At 35.1% G+C, this 17,120-nt stretch overlaps 1 protein-coding gene across 2 annotated transcripts in view; it reads left to right on the top strand.

Moving 5' to 3' along the window:
- Positions 1-15,857, top strand: part of Exoc2 (exocyst complex component 2) — a 197,043-nt gene extending 181,186 nt beyond the window's left edge. The window contains exons 24-28 of one of the 2 annotated variants that reach the window (XM_026398921.2): positions 786-841; positions 3,669-3,791; positions 9,478-9,539; positions 12,240-12,299; positions 14,235-15,857. In XM_026398921.2, the coding sequence (XP_026254706.1) occupies positions 786-841; positions 3,669-3,791; positions 9,478-9,539; positions 12,240-12,299; positions 14,235-14,328 (395 nt within the window). In that variant the 3' untranslated portion in view covers positions 14,329-15,857. Of the gene's footprint in view, positions 1-785; positions 842-3,668; positions 3,792-9,477; positions 9,540-12,239; positions 12,300-14,132 lie in introns of both variants that reach the window. The other variant, XM_077801565.1, reaches the window with a different exon arrangement.
- Positions 15,858-17,120: the final 1,263 nt, after the last annotated feature.

Below are 17,120 nucleotides of genomic sequence, written 5' to 3'. Positions count from 1 at the left end.
ATTATCTCTTTGAATCCTCATTACAGGATGATAAGAGAGGGTGCACTTACTATACTCATTTAATAGATGAAAAAATTGAAGCTTACAGTCTTCTCACCAAAAGCTATTCGGTGTTTCAACACTATTCGGTGTTAAAACTGGGGATTGATTCAAAATAGTGTGACCTTAGACCCTGTACTCAAAAATCATGTGAGTACTACTATTGAGTGAATAGTGCTCTTTGATAGAATCAGAAGTCTTTGTTTTGTCCAAGCATAAACTTGTTTTACTGAATCAGATTCAGTGTGGTTTTGTGAGAAGTTTCTCCTCAAAGTGATTCCTTAAGATCAGAATAGTCAGTCTGCATAATAATTTGACTTTTACCTTGGGAAGTTAAATGCTGTGATATTTAATAGACATTTTATGAGCCTTAATAAAATCTTCCTTCTGTCCTTTGCATTATTATTCATATACTTGTGAAGAAATAGAAGAACATTTTTTAAAAACTTTTATTTTGAAGCCAAGTTACCAATAATTGACAGAGAGCATATAGGTGTACAGTGATAGAAATGAAAAACAGTGAAAGAAAACTTCTAATTTAACCTTTTTTTTTTAATAACCTGTTTGAAAATAGTCCTTTCACCATTTGGTTCTCAAAAGGAAATTGATAGTTTGGTGTTACTTTCTGTTTCTCCTCAGAACACTGTAAGGCAGCTTGCTGCACAGTGCACACTAGTGCTAGTAGGGGAGAGGGCTGACTTGTGTTCCCACTTAATGCATTATCCCCTCCCCCTTCTTGATTTCAGGTGTCAGAAACTATTTAAAAGAAGCGTTGGTGAATATAATTGCTGTGCATGCAGAGGTAAGCTATCATTAGATGTTCCTAAGAAATGTGGATGACTAGGAAAGAAAACAAGAGAAAGGGAAATTTGATGATTTTTAATAGTGATCTCTTTTCTCCTTCAGAAGGTATCTTGAGTATAAATAAAATAAAGGTCAGCTCGCTGTCTCTCTCTCTTTCTTTCTCTCTCTCTCTCTCTCTCTCTCTCTCTCTCTCTCTCTTGCTTTCTCTCTTTCTGTGAGTATGTGTGTGTCTTTTCCTGAAATTATGTATGTTTTCTCTGATAACTAAGACTAAATTCAGTAATATTTGGAAAGTACAGAAAAAATAGAATGGAAAATATATTTTTTCTTTAAAGAATGTTAAATTCCTTATCTTGGAAATTAAATTATTCTCTTGTTAGTCAGAACACAAATAAGCTTTGGTATTTCATTCACATTGCAATATGGGCTCACATAGTGCTGGGGATTCCAGAAAAGTAGAAGTTTGTTAGAAAGACAGGCTCCCAGGGGAGTCTGACGTTTTAGAATGAAACAGATGCTCTCAATAGTGTAGGCTCTTGGAGATGTTGCTTCGTGTTAACATCTTTAGTTGGGGAAGAGAGCCTTTCTGAGGAATATTGAGCTATCAACATTGGTACCACAGCTACCACCATTGTCACCACTGTGATGACCTGTTCTCATTAAGTAGTTTCATAGTCCATTACTCACTGCTTCACCAACACTTTCAGAGTGACTGTGGCTCACAGACTGATGGGAAACTAGATAAAATGGGACAGAGCAAAGAGCACAGATGCTCAAGAGCATCCTCACTCAACTGTATGCATCCAAATAGGTGTTTCTAGATTTATGTTTGTCTCCTGCATCCAGAAGTATTTCAAGTCATGGAGGTAAACTAAAACAAAACAAAACAAAAAAACATGGATAAATAAGTAAAACAGCCATCACAGAAAACAAAGGTAATGTTACCTGGTTCCTAAATTTGGCTCTAAGTTTGAAGCAATAGAGCAAAATAATATATTATATTTTTCATTTCTTAGTAAAAGGGAAGCATATAACTTTCTCTATAAATCAAGTTTTTATATATCAAAGGCAGGAATTTATCACATAGATCTAATAATGAGCAATTCATTTAATTGAGATTTTATGAAAACTATCAGAAAACTCTTATTAGCTTCCTTTAAAATGTAAATTAAAATCATCAGGTAGAAATGTTGGTGGCAGGTGAGCAGAGGAATTGCAAAATACATGGGAACTGTGAATGTGAAAGATCATACACTGATTTCTTTTTTTTTTTTTTTTTTTTTTTTTTTTGGAACTGGGGATTGAACCCAGGGGTGTGCTTAACCTTAGTCCTTTTTTATATTTTATTTACAGACAGGGTCTCTCTGAGTTGCTAAGTGCTAATCTGCTGAGGCTGGCTTTGAACTCTCCATCTTCCTGCCTCAGCCTCCCAAATTGCTGGGATTATAGGTGTGCACACAGTGATCATGCTGATTTCTAATGAGATGGCTTTTGTTTGTTTGTTTGTTGTTTATTTATTGGTACCAGGAATTGAACTCAAGGACACTCAACCACTGAGCTACATCCCCAGCCCTATTTTGTACTTTATTTAGAGACAGTGTCTCACTGAGTTGTTTAGTGCCTCACTTTTGCTGAGGCTTGCTCTGAACTTGAGATCCTCCTGCCTCAGGCTTTCAAGCTGCTGGTATTGCAGGTGTGTAGCACCATGCCTGGCAAGGCAGCTTTTATTAGTGTCCATTGTCAATAGCTGTGAGATTATTTATAAATATTAGGCATTCAAGTCCTCTTTAAGTTTAGCCCAATGACTGAAAGTAGAATTTCATTAATAATATTTATTATTGCCAAAATTTTCTTAAACTCTCAAGTCATGTTAGGGGTTGACCCAAAGGTTTAATTAATCCCGTTGGCTCAATCTGAAAAATAGGAGAAGCTAAAAAGAAAATATAATTTACTTGAATTTTTAAATCAGAAAGGAAAATGTTTCATTAAATTTCCTGGTAATTCCCAGTTTAAAAGTGTCAAACTTTTTTAAAAAGTTTGAAAATAATGTTGTGTGAAATGAAAAAAATATATATATCTAGTGCAACATATAATAAAACTGGGGATCTTGTCCAGTACATAATAGTGGACCCAGCAAGTAGGGTGTTTGTCATATTCTAAGGAAAGTTTGACCCAGGGTTGTTTTGTTTTGTTCTGTTTTGTTTTATTTGAGACCAGGTATCACTCTTGTTACTACTCAGGCTGACCTCAGTCTCCTGGGCATAAGTGATCCTCCCAAGTAGCTGGAATTACAGGCACATACCACCATATTTGGCTCAGTGTTTTTTTTTAAACTAGGGCAAAATATTTATCCAGAGTGTATTTTTTTTCTAATTTCTTCTTTAAAAATTGTTTTTTTGTGAAAGAATAGGAAGAGGAAGAAATTTTCAAATCAAATTTTAGTTTATCCATATCAACAGTAACTCTCAAAATTTTAATTGTCTATATTGTATTTTTAAATAGAATTATTAAAAATATGACTTAGAGCTGGGTTCAGTGGCACATACAGGTAATCCCAGCCACCCAAGACACTGAGGCAGGAAATTTAGAAGGTCAATGCCAGCCTGGGCAATTTAGCAATACCCTGACTCAAAATAAAAGAGCTGGAGATGTAGCCCAGTGGTAAGAGCTCCCCTGGGCTCACTTCCTGCTACCAAAAATAATAAATAAATGAATAAGAAAACCTATGGGGTTTTGTTGTTTTTGCATGTTCCTTTGATTTTAACAAATTCAGGCCAGGAAAAGTCCTAGAGTATATCATATTTCTTATTTTAAACTCCCATCAGGTGTTTACTATTTCCAAAGAATTGGTGCCTCGGGTACTGTCCAAGGTGGTAGAAGCAGTTTCTGAAGAGCTAAGTCGACTGATGCAGTGTGTATCCTCCTTCAGCAAAAATGGAGCACTACAGGTAACGAAAATTCAATTCTGTGTTGAAATTTTCTTTTTATTTAAAATATGTAAATGTATTTTAACTCATCCATCCTGTGACATATAGACAGTTTTTTTAATGTCTCTGCTGATTGCAGATATATCATATATCTTGCATGAGCCATACCCATGTTACCTTATAAGTTCCAGAGTTTCTGTTTCAGTCCTTAGAGCAAAACTTTAAAGACTATTAAGTGTAAAAATTATCTGAATGCAGATTACTTCAAAATATTGTGATTTTTTTTTACTTTGTGCATGTCTTCATTATATTCAATTTCATAGGAAAATTGTTCCAACTTATTTATAAATCTTTCAAAGCATTCAATGTATTGTACATAGAAAGTACAAATAGCTATCTCACATTTCATTGGTTTATGTCCCATTTGCTTTAAATTTTATAAATACAACTGCTATAAACAAGTCACTTGATTCTTGGTGTGCATGTAAGCCAACTTCAAGGAGAGCAGATGTGTAGGTGTATGGGAGAGAAACTCCCTGCCTATGAATTATCTTTGTACCTGGAGCATTGGGAGGATATTGAAAAAAAAAGAGTAGCAGAGTATTTCTATCTAGAGACCTGTTGCCACTTCAATGAAATTTTTGTCCCCAAGAAAGATAGGATTACAGTTTTTTTGTTTGTTTGTTTTACAAAACAGATTGAGTTCTAACAGTGTGTTCTTGGCTATCAAAATACTCCTCCTGTAGCTTTGGGGTTTTGAATTGGTGAATATTCATGATGTGTGGAAAAGCACAGTACACACAATGATCTCAATCACACAAAATGGGGTGTTATATATGTGTACACATATATAAAAACTGAAGTAAGAATGGAACTGCTGGAAGGACATATCCTACTAAGCTACTTGTGACTGGATAATTTTGATCTTTGCTAGTGTTTTTGTTTCCTGTTATACACATACTAACTTTTTAAAATAAAAGCAATTTTAAAAACCTAAAAAGGAAAAAAAAAAAAAAAGTAGCAAGCTGGATTTGTGTTTCAGTGGTTGTGGCCCTGGATTCTATCTTCAGCACCACACACACACACACACACACACACACACACCAGAAACAAAACAAACAATAACAATAATGGCTGAGGAAACTTCCATCAGGCCAACCCTCCAAAGATAATGCTGTAAATGTGAATAAGATCTGAAAATGATTTTTTAAAATTTACAAACAATAACAACAATAAAACACCTGAAGACACAAGGCACCAAATGTGTCAGTGAGTAAGAAGATTCTGGAGGAAATGGAACATGAATGAATTCCCAAATTTTTAGGGATTTTTAGCCTGAAGGTAGGCTAAAGGATAACAAAAACTTCAATCCAAAATCTGCCATCTTTCTGGTTTAAAGAATAGGCTTTGCAGGCTGGGGTTGTGGCTCAGCAGTAGAGCGCTCGCCTAGCACGTGCAAGGCTCTAGGTTCAATCCTCAGCACCACATAAAAATAAGTAAGTAAAGGTATTATGTCCAACTACGAATAATAAATACATAAATACATAAATGAATAAATAAATAGAAAAGATTAGGCTTTGGGGCAGCCTCAACAACAGGGAAGTATCCCAGAGAGAAAGAAAGCAAGTGCCTTAGATTCTATATACACAATTCCTAAATCTCTGTTGAACCTTTTAAATGTATATATGCATGGTTAAACTCTAATCTAACCAGCCCAGATAAGACTAGAAAAACTGAAGTAAGAATGGAACTGCTACCCAAGAGCCAAGAGCGCTCAATTTGAATCCAGATACATTAATTGCATACTAAAACAAAAAAATGAACTCTTTAGAGGCATATTATAGAATCCAAAGTTTCTAAAACATAACATTCACAATGTCCAGGATACAAATTTAAAATTAATAAAAACTGACAAAACAGGAGAAAGCATAACCCTTTCTTTTTTTTTTTTAACTTTTTAAACATTTTTATTTATTTATTTTTTAGTTGTAGTTGGACACATTATCTTTATTTCACTTATTTATTTTTATGTGGTGCTAAGGATCGAACCCAGGGCCCTGCACATGTAAGGCGAGCACTCTACCGCTGAGCCACAATCCCAGCCCAACATAACCCATTCTTAATAGAAAAGAAAATCAACTGAGACCAACCATAAGATGATCAAGTTGTTGGTATTAGCAGACAAGAATTTTAAAGCAGCTATGTTCGGTGACATAAAGGAGAATATGCTCATAATGAACCAATAGGTATGAAATATCAATAGAGAAATAGTTACCCTAAAAAAGGAACCAAATAGAAATTTTGAAATGGAAAAATAAAGTGAATGAAATTTTTAAAATCTACTAAATGGGAATAGCATAGACAAAATAATTGGAAAAATGTAAACAGAACTCCAGGGATTCCTGGGACAGTGTCAGAGGTTTAGTTAGCATGTATGTAACTAGATATCCAAAAGAGTAAAAGAGTCAGTAAAGGATGACCAGGGAAATGAAAGTTCACTTTGCAGAAAGACACCAGTAGACATCCACCAAGATAGACTGACTTTACCAAATGTTGGCAAAATGTGGAGGAACTGGAACTCTTACACATTGCTGGGAATATAAAGTACTACAACTTGAAGGAAGGCTTTTGCAGTTTCATATGAATATCCTTATGACCCCGCTATTCCAACCTTATGATAACTAGAACAAAAATATCTGTCTCAAAAAAAAAAAAAGCATGTAAGAATGCTCATAGTAATTTGTTTCACAGTAGCCCCAAACAGGAAACTGCACAGGTGTCCATGATGTCCATCAACAGAATAAACAAATTGCAATATGTTCATAGACCCAAATGCTCTTCAGAATTAAAGAGAAAAAAAACTACTGATGGATCTCAGGAACATTTTGCTGAATGCAGTATATCAAGTAAATATTAATAGTAGAACCTCTGAGTACACAGGTAGTCACTATCAAATTCTTTAGAAGTCTGTACTTTTGGAAATTTTCTCTCTCTCTCTCTCTCTCTCTCTCTCTCTCTCTCTATATATATATATATATATATATATATATATATATATATATATATATATTATGGAAAAGGGATAGACAACACTTATTAATTTGGTTAGAGGGAAATCAGTTACAAAAACCTATGCTGCATTTCCATTTGCCACCAGTTTTCTCTAGAAATTGGATTTATCAGCCCTTTGATATTATAGTATAAGTTGAAAGGTCATGATTATTATAATGGTTCCATTATGAAAGATAATTAGTAGGTGAATTTTGTAGTATTGAAGGAAGATTCAGTAACTACTCTGGCCCTCAGCAGTCTTAGAATTATAACTAAAGTTTGCCCTCTCTGCAAATTACCTCCGCAATTCATTTACTCAATGACTAAATCCCACAGAGATCCAACAGGCAAAGGTTAGGAAGAAATATTAGCATCAATGGGGAGCTTTTTTGAGGTGTACAAGTCAGGAGACTATTGGCTACTATAACTGTTCTACTCTCTGACATTACGAAACCCTCTGAGTGTATGAGCAGGCATTTTATATTTTGAAAAAGTTCAAGTGAGTCTAAACTCCCACCTTCACCCTTTCCTGGTAAGAATGACTGTTAGAACTCCCTTCTTTGGAGCAGGTATCTTGGATAGGGACTATAGGATCATTTTTCAGTCACTTACAGATGGGCCAATATCCAGAACCTTCCCCAGAGTAAGAAGAAAGTGACAATTTGGCTGATCTTTTATTGTGACATTTTCTGGCTTACAATTGAATATATATTATTTAAGTAGCTATAGCTTTTATAATTGGCATAATTCATAGGTTAATTGAAATACCCTGTCACTTTGATGGAATAAAATTTCTACCTGAAAATTAGTTTTACATCAGTTTAATCTGTTTCCTAAGATATTCAGCTAAGCATTCTACCACATTTTTCCCTTTAATATTTTCCTCTAGTTCTGTTTGTAATTTTTGTTGTTGTTATTGTTGTTTGCCTGTACTAGAATTTAAACAGTAGAGACGAAAATTTCATATGCTTTCTAGGTTTTTAAACACTGCAAAATGAAGCCAAACAACTTTTTTCCAAACAGAAGAAGTCACTAAATAAAATTGATCTTATATAAATTAGCTATGCCTTTTGCTATTCTTTTACATTGTTTCTTATACTCCTGAGAATAGGGTGTTTTTTTGTTTTGTTTTGTTTTTTATAAATGCTCCTCCAACGCCCATTGTCAGGACAGAGAAATTAGAGAATGCATTGCAAGTATGTGGGTGTCATCACTGTACAGTTCTGGAGCACCAGGGAACCCTGGCTTATGTGTCCTTGCATGGAAGTGAACCCTAGGTTAGCTTTTCTTTTGTTTGTTTTATGTAGGTAATTTCATTTACCATGTAGTTTGCCTACAATAGAAAAAGAATAACAATTCAGGGATTTTTAGTGTATCCAAAGAATAGCCCAATCATCACCATAATATTCATCACCCACCAAAAACCCCAGACTCATTAGCAGTCACTCCTACCATTTTCTTATAAGTCTCCTTCCCTACCACAGACAGCCACCAACTTTCTATCTCTATGATTTGTCTGTTCTGAAATTTTCATATATGAAATACATGCGTTGTCTCACACATGAGCTTTTGGGGGATAGCTCATATGTAAACCATAACAACTCCTTTTCTAAGAATTTTTTTAAAATATTTTTCAGTTGTAGATGGACACAATACCTTTATTTTATTTTTTATAGAGTGTTGGAGATCGAACCCAGTGCCTCACATATGCTAGGCAAGCACTCTATACCACTGAACCACAATCTCGGTCCATCTTCTAAGACTTTTATAGTTTTCTCTCCTACAGTTGGGATCTATAGTTTATTATGAGTTGATTTTCATACTAAAGAAGAAATTCAACCTCCAGTTGTCCCAGCATTATTTCTTAAAGAAGCTCTTCTTTCTCCACTGAATGATCTTGGTATCATGTTGAAACCAATTGATCATAAGTGTAATGGTTTATTCAGTCCCTCAGTTCTGTTCTTTCATCTCAGTGCCTGTCATGTGCTGATACCACGATGACTAGATTACTGAAGCACAGTAGTAAGTTTGAAATCAGTAAGTGTGAGTCGAGTCCTCCAAATGTATTCCTGTTTTTTAGGATTGTTTGGCAGTATTATGTCCCTTACACTTCCATATGAATTTTAGGATCAATTTGTTAATTTTTATTTTTAAGAAAGCACAACTATGATTTTAATAGGGATTGCATTAAATCTGTAGAGTACAGCTTAGCTTTTGAGAAGAAACCATGTGCTTGGAAGGGCATTAGCTGAGGAAGCAAGTCCTTAGACTTCCCCCACTGTGGGGGAGGGGCCCCTCAGGGCCACTGTTTCAGAGTTTCCTTCCTGTCACCATCAGACTAGCAGGCACATACAAGTCAGATAGTAAATACCGATTGCTGGAAAATCGTTGCATGGTTTGTACTTTTCATGCGAGGTATAAAGCTCTCTGTCTGCACATAATCAAACTTGACTCAAGTTAATTTTTGCTAAAAACAAAAATCTTATTGTAGACAATTTCTTTATACAGTTTTTAGAAAGTCTTTTTGCAACTAATTGCCACCATGTCCACTCTGTCCTGTGGGTAGTAGACTGGAGAAACTGTTCCCCTCAGTACTTGTGTGCATTTGAAAATTAACACAGCTTCCTATTGTCTCTCTGTCCTTCCATCATCCTAGGCAAGACTTGAGATCTGTGCTTTGAGGGATACTGTGGCCATTTACCTGACACCTGAAAGCAAGTAAGATGTCAAGTGTTCTCATGTCTGCTTTTAAAAAGGTTGTTTTACTAGTGTGTTACATGCTTTGTAAAAAAGCTCAAAAACTTGCGCTGAAGATTATATTTGATCAATTTTTTAGCTACACAGTATGAGCCTACAATAAACCAAGTATTCTCAAGATCATTTCTTTGTAGCACAAAATAAAGAAAAGGTGTTGAATACAGTTTTATGTGTTTCTTTCATTACTGATAAATCTTACTATCATAAATTATATGGTAGAGAATTACATCTCAAAAAAGAATCGAAGAAGAATTGAGGTTTATTCTATTCATAGCAGATTAGAAGGACAGCTCGAATGTTGTAAATATCAGTATAAGAGGAAGCCTTGTGGTTTCTCTACAAAATTTTGTAGTGGAAATTTGATGATAATTTTTAGCTGTTTTGAATGAAAGTCAGGATTTCCTACCATTGAAATATCAGTAGATGAAGTAAAACAGAGCTACCAATTGCCTTTACAAAATTATTTACCACATTTGCAATATTACCTAGAAAATACTGTAATTCTGTGCCTGAGAAGCCAAGTGGTATGCAAATCAAATATTTAAGGACACTGTAATATACTTATTCATTTCCAGTGTTGATAAGCTGGCTTATGCCATCATTCTTACTGATATCATTATACCTGAAAAGACTTAACATTTTTTTTTCTAAACAAATGAAGTTAGCTTTTCATTCCTGATTGTCAGAATTTATTTCTAGAAGACTCCCAGGTTTGTGTACAACCATATCTTTTCCCAACCATCATTTTTCTATATAGCACCAAGTGCTATATAGATGATAAAAAGCACCCAGTCCACATCTGCTTAGTCTGAGTGCCTGTTTCTCCCCAAGAACTAAAATTTACAGAGCCTAAGTTCCTCATCTAGAAAAAGAAGATAATACAGGTTGAGTACCCTATATCCAAAATGCTTGGATTTAGAATTATTTTTTATTTGTGATATTTTCATATCCATAATGAGGTATTTAGGGCTAAGACCCAAGTCTAAACACGATATTCATTTGTTTCATATATGGCTTAAATACATAGCCTTAAAGTAATTCTATACAATATTTTTAATATATTTTGTGCTTGCTATGGAATTTTCCATTTGTGGCATTATGTTGGTACTCAAAAAGTTTCAAATTCTGGAGCATGTTGAATTTCAGATTTTTGATTGGGGAAGCTCAACGTGCATCCCTAGGCAAAGTTATGAGAAGATTAAATAACAAAATATATCAAGTTACCTTCTAAACTGTTGGTGCCCCCACAAGTATTAGGTAGTATAATCTTTGTCATCATTATCCATTGTTATTGTAATAATGACAGTGAAGAACAATAGTATTGCATTTCTCTCAGTTTTTTGAAAGAGGTTTATAAGAAACAAGATGATGGTGGAGATAATGGCAGTGCCTTCCCACCATCCCAGGAAAGAGGAGAACCAAATAACTATTGGAAAGGCTGAGTATACCAATAAGGACCCCTTCAAGCCCCCACTTCTGTCTCAGGTACAACTAAAGATTCCCAGCGCCCATTTTTATAACTTTGTTGGAACTTTTTCTTCTCTTTATATGTTAATGTAGCACTTGCCCCTAGTTTAAGAAACATTGCTCAAAAATGTACTTCCTGGTAGATTGATGAGGATGTTTTTATAATACAAAATCACAGGACATCTTAAAATAGTAACAATTACATTTATTTCCTCAGTTTGACTAGTCATTAGAGATTTGAAAATCCTCAGAACTTTTTCTTAGTGAACAGTACATTTTAGTACCAAATATTTTCTCCTAACATGTTTTTCATTTGGTTCAGTGATTTTTCTGATACTTTCTACTTGGAAAAGTTAAGCATAACAAGCTGGGTGCAATTGGCCCATGCCTGTAATCCTAGAGACTTGGGAGGGTGAGGCAGGAGGATCACAAGTTCAAAGGCAGCCTCAGCAACTTAAGGAGGCCCTGTCTCAAAATAAGAAATAAAAAGGACTGGGGATGTGATTCAGTGGTAAAGCGTCCCTGGATTCAATGGATACCAAAAAAAAAAAAAAAAGCCTACCAAATATGAGGATCTTAAATGTATTCCTTTTGTTCTTTTCATGTAAAGAAATTATGTTGCCTTTTTAAAGTATATAGACATCTGTCCATTTTCTTACAGATTTTAAATATAATAGCTAAATCCTGTGAAGACCATGTTTGGTTATTATAAGATACTGACTGTAAATCAGGCCCTATACATGGCAATACTATAATGTCCTTACTTATGTCATATTTTACAAGCTTATTCCCATTTCTTTATAGTTCCTTCTTCTCATATCTGTTACTTTATCTGTAGTTCAGTTTTGTTTTAAAAAAAAAAAGAAAAAAGATCTTGTTTTTTAGAACATGTCCACACTAAGCCCACCTCTCCCATGAATAGCCCCCTTTTGTTCAGGTGACGTTTCATTTCCCAGTTGAGTCTTTCTGACCCTGCTCCTGTGAAGCCTCTGTCTAGTAACCATAGCCTCACTTTTGCTTTTACTTTTTCTGTTGTTTTTCACTTTTACTTTTTCTCATATTTCCACTTGCTTCACTGGCTTATATTGGTTTCTTTATACTTAAGATATGCTTAAGAATTTTTAAGTGATCCTCTTAATTGATTCCCTCAGAACTCTGAATTGTTTGGGCTTAAGTGTTATCCTTTTATTCCAGGTCTAGTTTTAAACAGGCCCTGGAAGCCCTGCCTCAGCTTTCAAGTGGAGCAGATAAGAAGTAAGTTCTCTGTGATGTCCTCAGACGATAGTTAGGTGTATTGAACAAGGTTTTGTTATCTGAAGAACCTTTAAAAATGATAATGATGATGATGATGATGATGAGGAGGAGGAGGAGGAGGAGGAGGAGGAGGAGGATTTAAGGAGGAGCAGTATTTAATAGCTGTACCAAGTTACTTGTATCTTGCTTTTCTTCCAAGTGACAGAATAAGGTAAGACTTTTCTCTTAGGTTTAAGATAATTTAGAAATTAAGACTTTTTGAGTTTTAAATGACTGAAAATATCCAAAGAAAACTCATTTGACTTACACTATATTATTGGCTTATATATTTAATAATATAATAAAGAGGGCAGAGTAGTAAAGTGCAGAACTCAGTATTTTTTTTCTTTATGACTAGTTTAATAGTGTATACTTTATTCTCTACAAAATAAAAATTATGAAGAAAGTAGATTTATACAATATGGCATCATAAAATTGCATATATTTCATTACTACCACAGTAATGATCTCAACCTGTATTTAAACTTTACTACTCAAATAACAAGAATTCTGACATGAGAGAAAATCTAGGCCAGGGAGCTGTCTAACTTAGCATCAACTGAAGCAACTGAAATGCTGTAGCTCTTTGCTTCCTCACCAGTTGAAGCTTAAGTTCACCCACCTTTGCATGTGATCCATCAGGGTGCAGTGGGAAGCACATGGGGCTGGCTGGGCTCCCTAGCACAGGGGAATGTGGTGGGAACTCAGAGCACAGACAGAACATCAGGAACTAACCAATAGGAGGCACTGTCACATGAGATTGAGAGTGGACAGGGCTTAGAAGAAGGGGGAACAGACCAGCTACCCAGTTTATGTGATCCCCAGTGCAATCCCTTGTGTGTTTCTCACACTAGCAGATAGATATATGAACAAACAGTGCCCACACCAACAGCCCTTGCTTCCATTTTCCTACTTTCTTCTTCTCTCACTAACTTTTGACTTCTAACTGAATTTATAACAAACCCTGTTTATTTCTTTAAAATAAATATGATAAAAGATTAAAGCAGTCACCTCTATTTTAAATAAATGGAGCATGGTTCAGAAGCCTGGTACATTTGAGTCTGGAGCAACAGACACCCTGAAATAATCCCAGATTAGGACTATATTTTAATGTACTATGGAAGATAATGTTCTAATATTGAGCATTATTCGACCATGAAACAATCTCCTGACTTTAGTACCATGAAATTCAGGCCTTGGTTGCTTCATCTGTATCAGATGAGCTCTAAGGTTTCTTCTAGCTTTAAAATTATGTGAATATATCAGACCAAGTAGGGAAACAATTGAGAATCATAGCAGAATGATATTCCTAGAGGAGCTAGAGTTAACCCTGTTTCCCCTGGTGTTTAACTTGCTACTTTTATTCACCATGCTCCAATATTTGTTAAAGACAAAATGGAAGATTAGAGGGACAGAAAATAACAAAAAAGAAGTCAGGGTTGCTGTGGTGTGAGCTTAGAAGTAAAGGTTGACTACAAAAGGATGATGGAACTCTTCTGTCTCCTGAACAGGTAGACTACTATATGTGTTTGTTAGCTTTCATAGAAATGTATAACAAAAAGTGAATTTTAATATTTTTCAAAATGTTTAGAGTGAATTTTAAAAAATAGGTCCGAATATTACTCTGTTTTAGGGAAGAAATCTAATCTAGGGGAATAGGACAGGAGGGACATTTTTAAATACAAACACAATGTGTATATTAATATATTCTTTAGACCAGCTTCCTTGGTTGAGTTGTTTCTGTTATTAAGAATCAATAGATAATGACCTTTTTTGGCTTCCTTCTAACAACAGCAAGCAGAAGGCAAAGCTCGGCAAGCTGACTCCCTACTTGTTTGCTTAGGTTGCTAAGCCACCCTCACTGTCAGGCTGTGAAATAGTGTCTCCTCCCTGCAGGTTACTGGAAGAGCTGCTGAACAAGTTCAAGAGCAGTATGCACTTGCAGCTTACCTGTTTCCAAGCTGCTTCTTCAACCATGATGAAAACATAAATACCTGCAAAAGAAGGACAGTCCAGAAAGATAACATGTAATAAGAATATTCACTTTCTAAGTGCCCTAAAGGTATTAGGTGTATAGAGCACTGTGTTTGCAATTTCTCTGTACACCTCCCCCCACACCTTAGAAGCTTAGAAATTAATGTATGTTTTTGTTTTCAACCAAAATGACAGTATTTGAAAAACCCAAGCAGTAATTTTTTTGTGTGCCCTTTTTTTGTTGTTGTTAATAAGGTTCTATATGACTGTTTGACATACTTTGTTTTTATTTTTATTTTATTTTATTTTTGCCTCAGCTAAATGTTGCCTGGTGAGTGTTGTGGGAGGAGCAGCTTATTTAGGGAATGTTTTGAGATGGCACATGGTATGTCTGAAAGCATTTCTATATGTATCATTTAATAGACTTTTAATGTCAGCAGTTTATAAGATCCATGAAGAGATTGATAAGAAATTTGAAAGTTATATTTAGACATCTTTGGGACTTTATCCTAAACTGCACAGCTGTACTTTAAAACCTTATTTCATACAGATGGCCCTACATCATTAATTCATGTGGGTTTGGGGTAAATTTATGGTCTTGCATTAAAAAGTGGTTCATGAATTAACTTTGCATTTTGTTGTCCAGTTTTTATTTTTCACAGTACTAAATATTTAAAACCTTTTAAAAATATTTTTTGCATTTTTTTTTTGTTGTTGTTGTTCTCATTCTTTTTGATTTGATGTGGGCGATGTGTGTCACTTAGCATTGGTGTGTCATTGATTCCTGAGGACCTGTGTGTTATCTATGATGGGATGTGAATGCCAGACTCTATGCCAAACTCACAGGCACTGTCAGGACAGCACCATCTTCAATGTCACCTAAAGAACAAGCCAGGCACATGGGGACAGCTGGCACTCCTGCCTGTTGCTTTTGATTCTAGTGATTTACTTTCTCCACCACTTCTTAGCCTTTAAAAAATCTTGCCCCAGAGCTGAAAGGATGCTACTCTGGCATAGTCAGTGTTTTCTGAAAAAGACACCGCTGGGTCAGCAGGCAGTGATTCACTACTGACTGGACTTAGCAGAATAGGTTCAGGTCACTGTGACAAAGTGGCTTCTCTCACCTAACTCCATTTTACCCTCTGTTTCAGAAAACAGTTTCCAATTGTGGTTTACTTGTCAAGGTCTTCAAATTTTTCTATAGGTGACATAGAATTCTATTTTTCAATTGCTGAAATAAATGTCTTTGGTAATACAAGTAATTTTAGAGCACAGTATAGCAATATACAGAATTATATGAAATAAGTAAATGTTGTATTTGTTAATTTGATGTTTGGGTGGACTCACAATAACTGGACATTAAAAGTTTAATCTTTTACAGACGTGGCTTGATAAATTAATGTATGCAGAATGTTGTCTTTCCTGAGTGTGTTAACCATTGTATCTAGCATGACTGTAACTAAATTATAAAACTGCAATCCTGAATGTTTGTGTTATTTTAAATATCTAGTACAGTATGTTCAGCCAATAAAGAATCTTTCTTCACTCTGAGATGTAGTTTAGTTAACATTTTTTTTTACCCAAGTGTCTATTTCAACATTTTCATTAGTTATAAAACTGCTTATATGTCTAGTTTTAATTCAAAAATAAACATTTAAATGCTGGTCTACGCTATGTTTGTCAAGTCATTGTCAGCAAGCATTTATCAGGTGTCCCACTAAATCTTTTGTTGGGAACTTGCCACATGCTTGCTATTGTACTACATTACTTTGTTTAATCCTCACAACAGCTTATGATAACTGTGGGCTGGGTCACCTCCTTTGTCCAGTTAAACATAGAGAGGTTGGTGACTTCTCTTGAGACAATAAGACTGGTAAGTGGCAGGACCCATGTTCACACTCATACCCTCTGGCTTCCTGACCTCATTGCTGCCTTACTACTACTCCAGTTCTTCCTCCCAGCTAAGGACACAGTTCAAGGGAAACACATAAGTGCAAGAGGCTAATAAACTTCAGCAACATAGGAATAAGTTATGGCTCAGAGAATGGAGGGAAGTATAGCATAAAAACCCCATACCCAAATGAGGGAGTTCAAGGAAGGCTATTCCAAGTAGTCGGGGGGAACTTCTTGGAAGAAAGGGGGATTTCAAGAGCTACTTATGTTACAGAAGATGAGTTTAGTGGTTAAGTGGAGATGGAGGAACATGACATAAGTTAGAAGAAAGTTGAGAGTTAAATCAGACCCTACAACAAGTTTCACAGAGACAGCTGAGAAAAAAAAAAAAAATGGAGGTGTCCAAGGTGCTTTCATCTGCAGGTAGCATTTTGATTTTAACAGATCCACGTCTATGTGGGTCAGCTTGGCTTCATGTGAGTTAGCTAAGTAGGCCTCATTTTAAATGCTAAGGGACTATTAGAAATAATTTGATTTTACTAAGACTTTCTATATCAGTGTACCATGAAAGTGGCATGTTCTAGAAATGATTTGGGCATTGCAAAACAAGCATACTTGCTGTAGGCACAGCTTACTGACTCATTCCCACTTCTGTGTCATCCTTGCATGAATTTTTCTTTAAGAGAATGAATTAAAAATAGTTGTATTTTAATTCTGATTCAAGTACAAGGTAGTGGTATATGTTTCTCTTATGAATATACTGTAGGATAGTCTAGTTGTTGTTTAGGAGTGTTATAATTTGTTTTCTGAAAAGTTACTATTCCAAATAGTTTTTAAATCAAGTCTGGTTTCCAGATAATTAGAATAATTATAGTAAAATAATTAAATCTCACATTTGTATGCTTAGTACAATTG

The sequence above is a fragment of the Urocitellus parryii genome, chromosome 8 (assembly GCF_045843805.1).
Source record: "Urocitellus parryii isolate mUroPar1 chromosome 8, mUroPar1.hap1, whole genome shotgun sequence".
NCBI classification, from domain to species: Eukaryota; Metazoa; Chordata; class Mammalia; order Rodentia; family Sciuridae; genus Urocitellus; species Urocitellus parryii.
The sequence above is the reverse complement of the archived record's forward strand: the minus strand, read 5'-3'. Positions and strand labels throughout refer to the sequence as shown.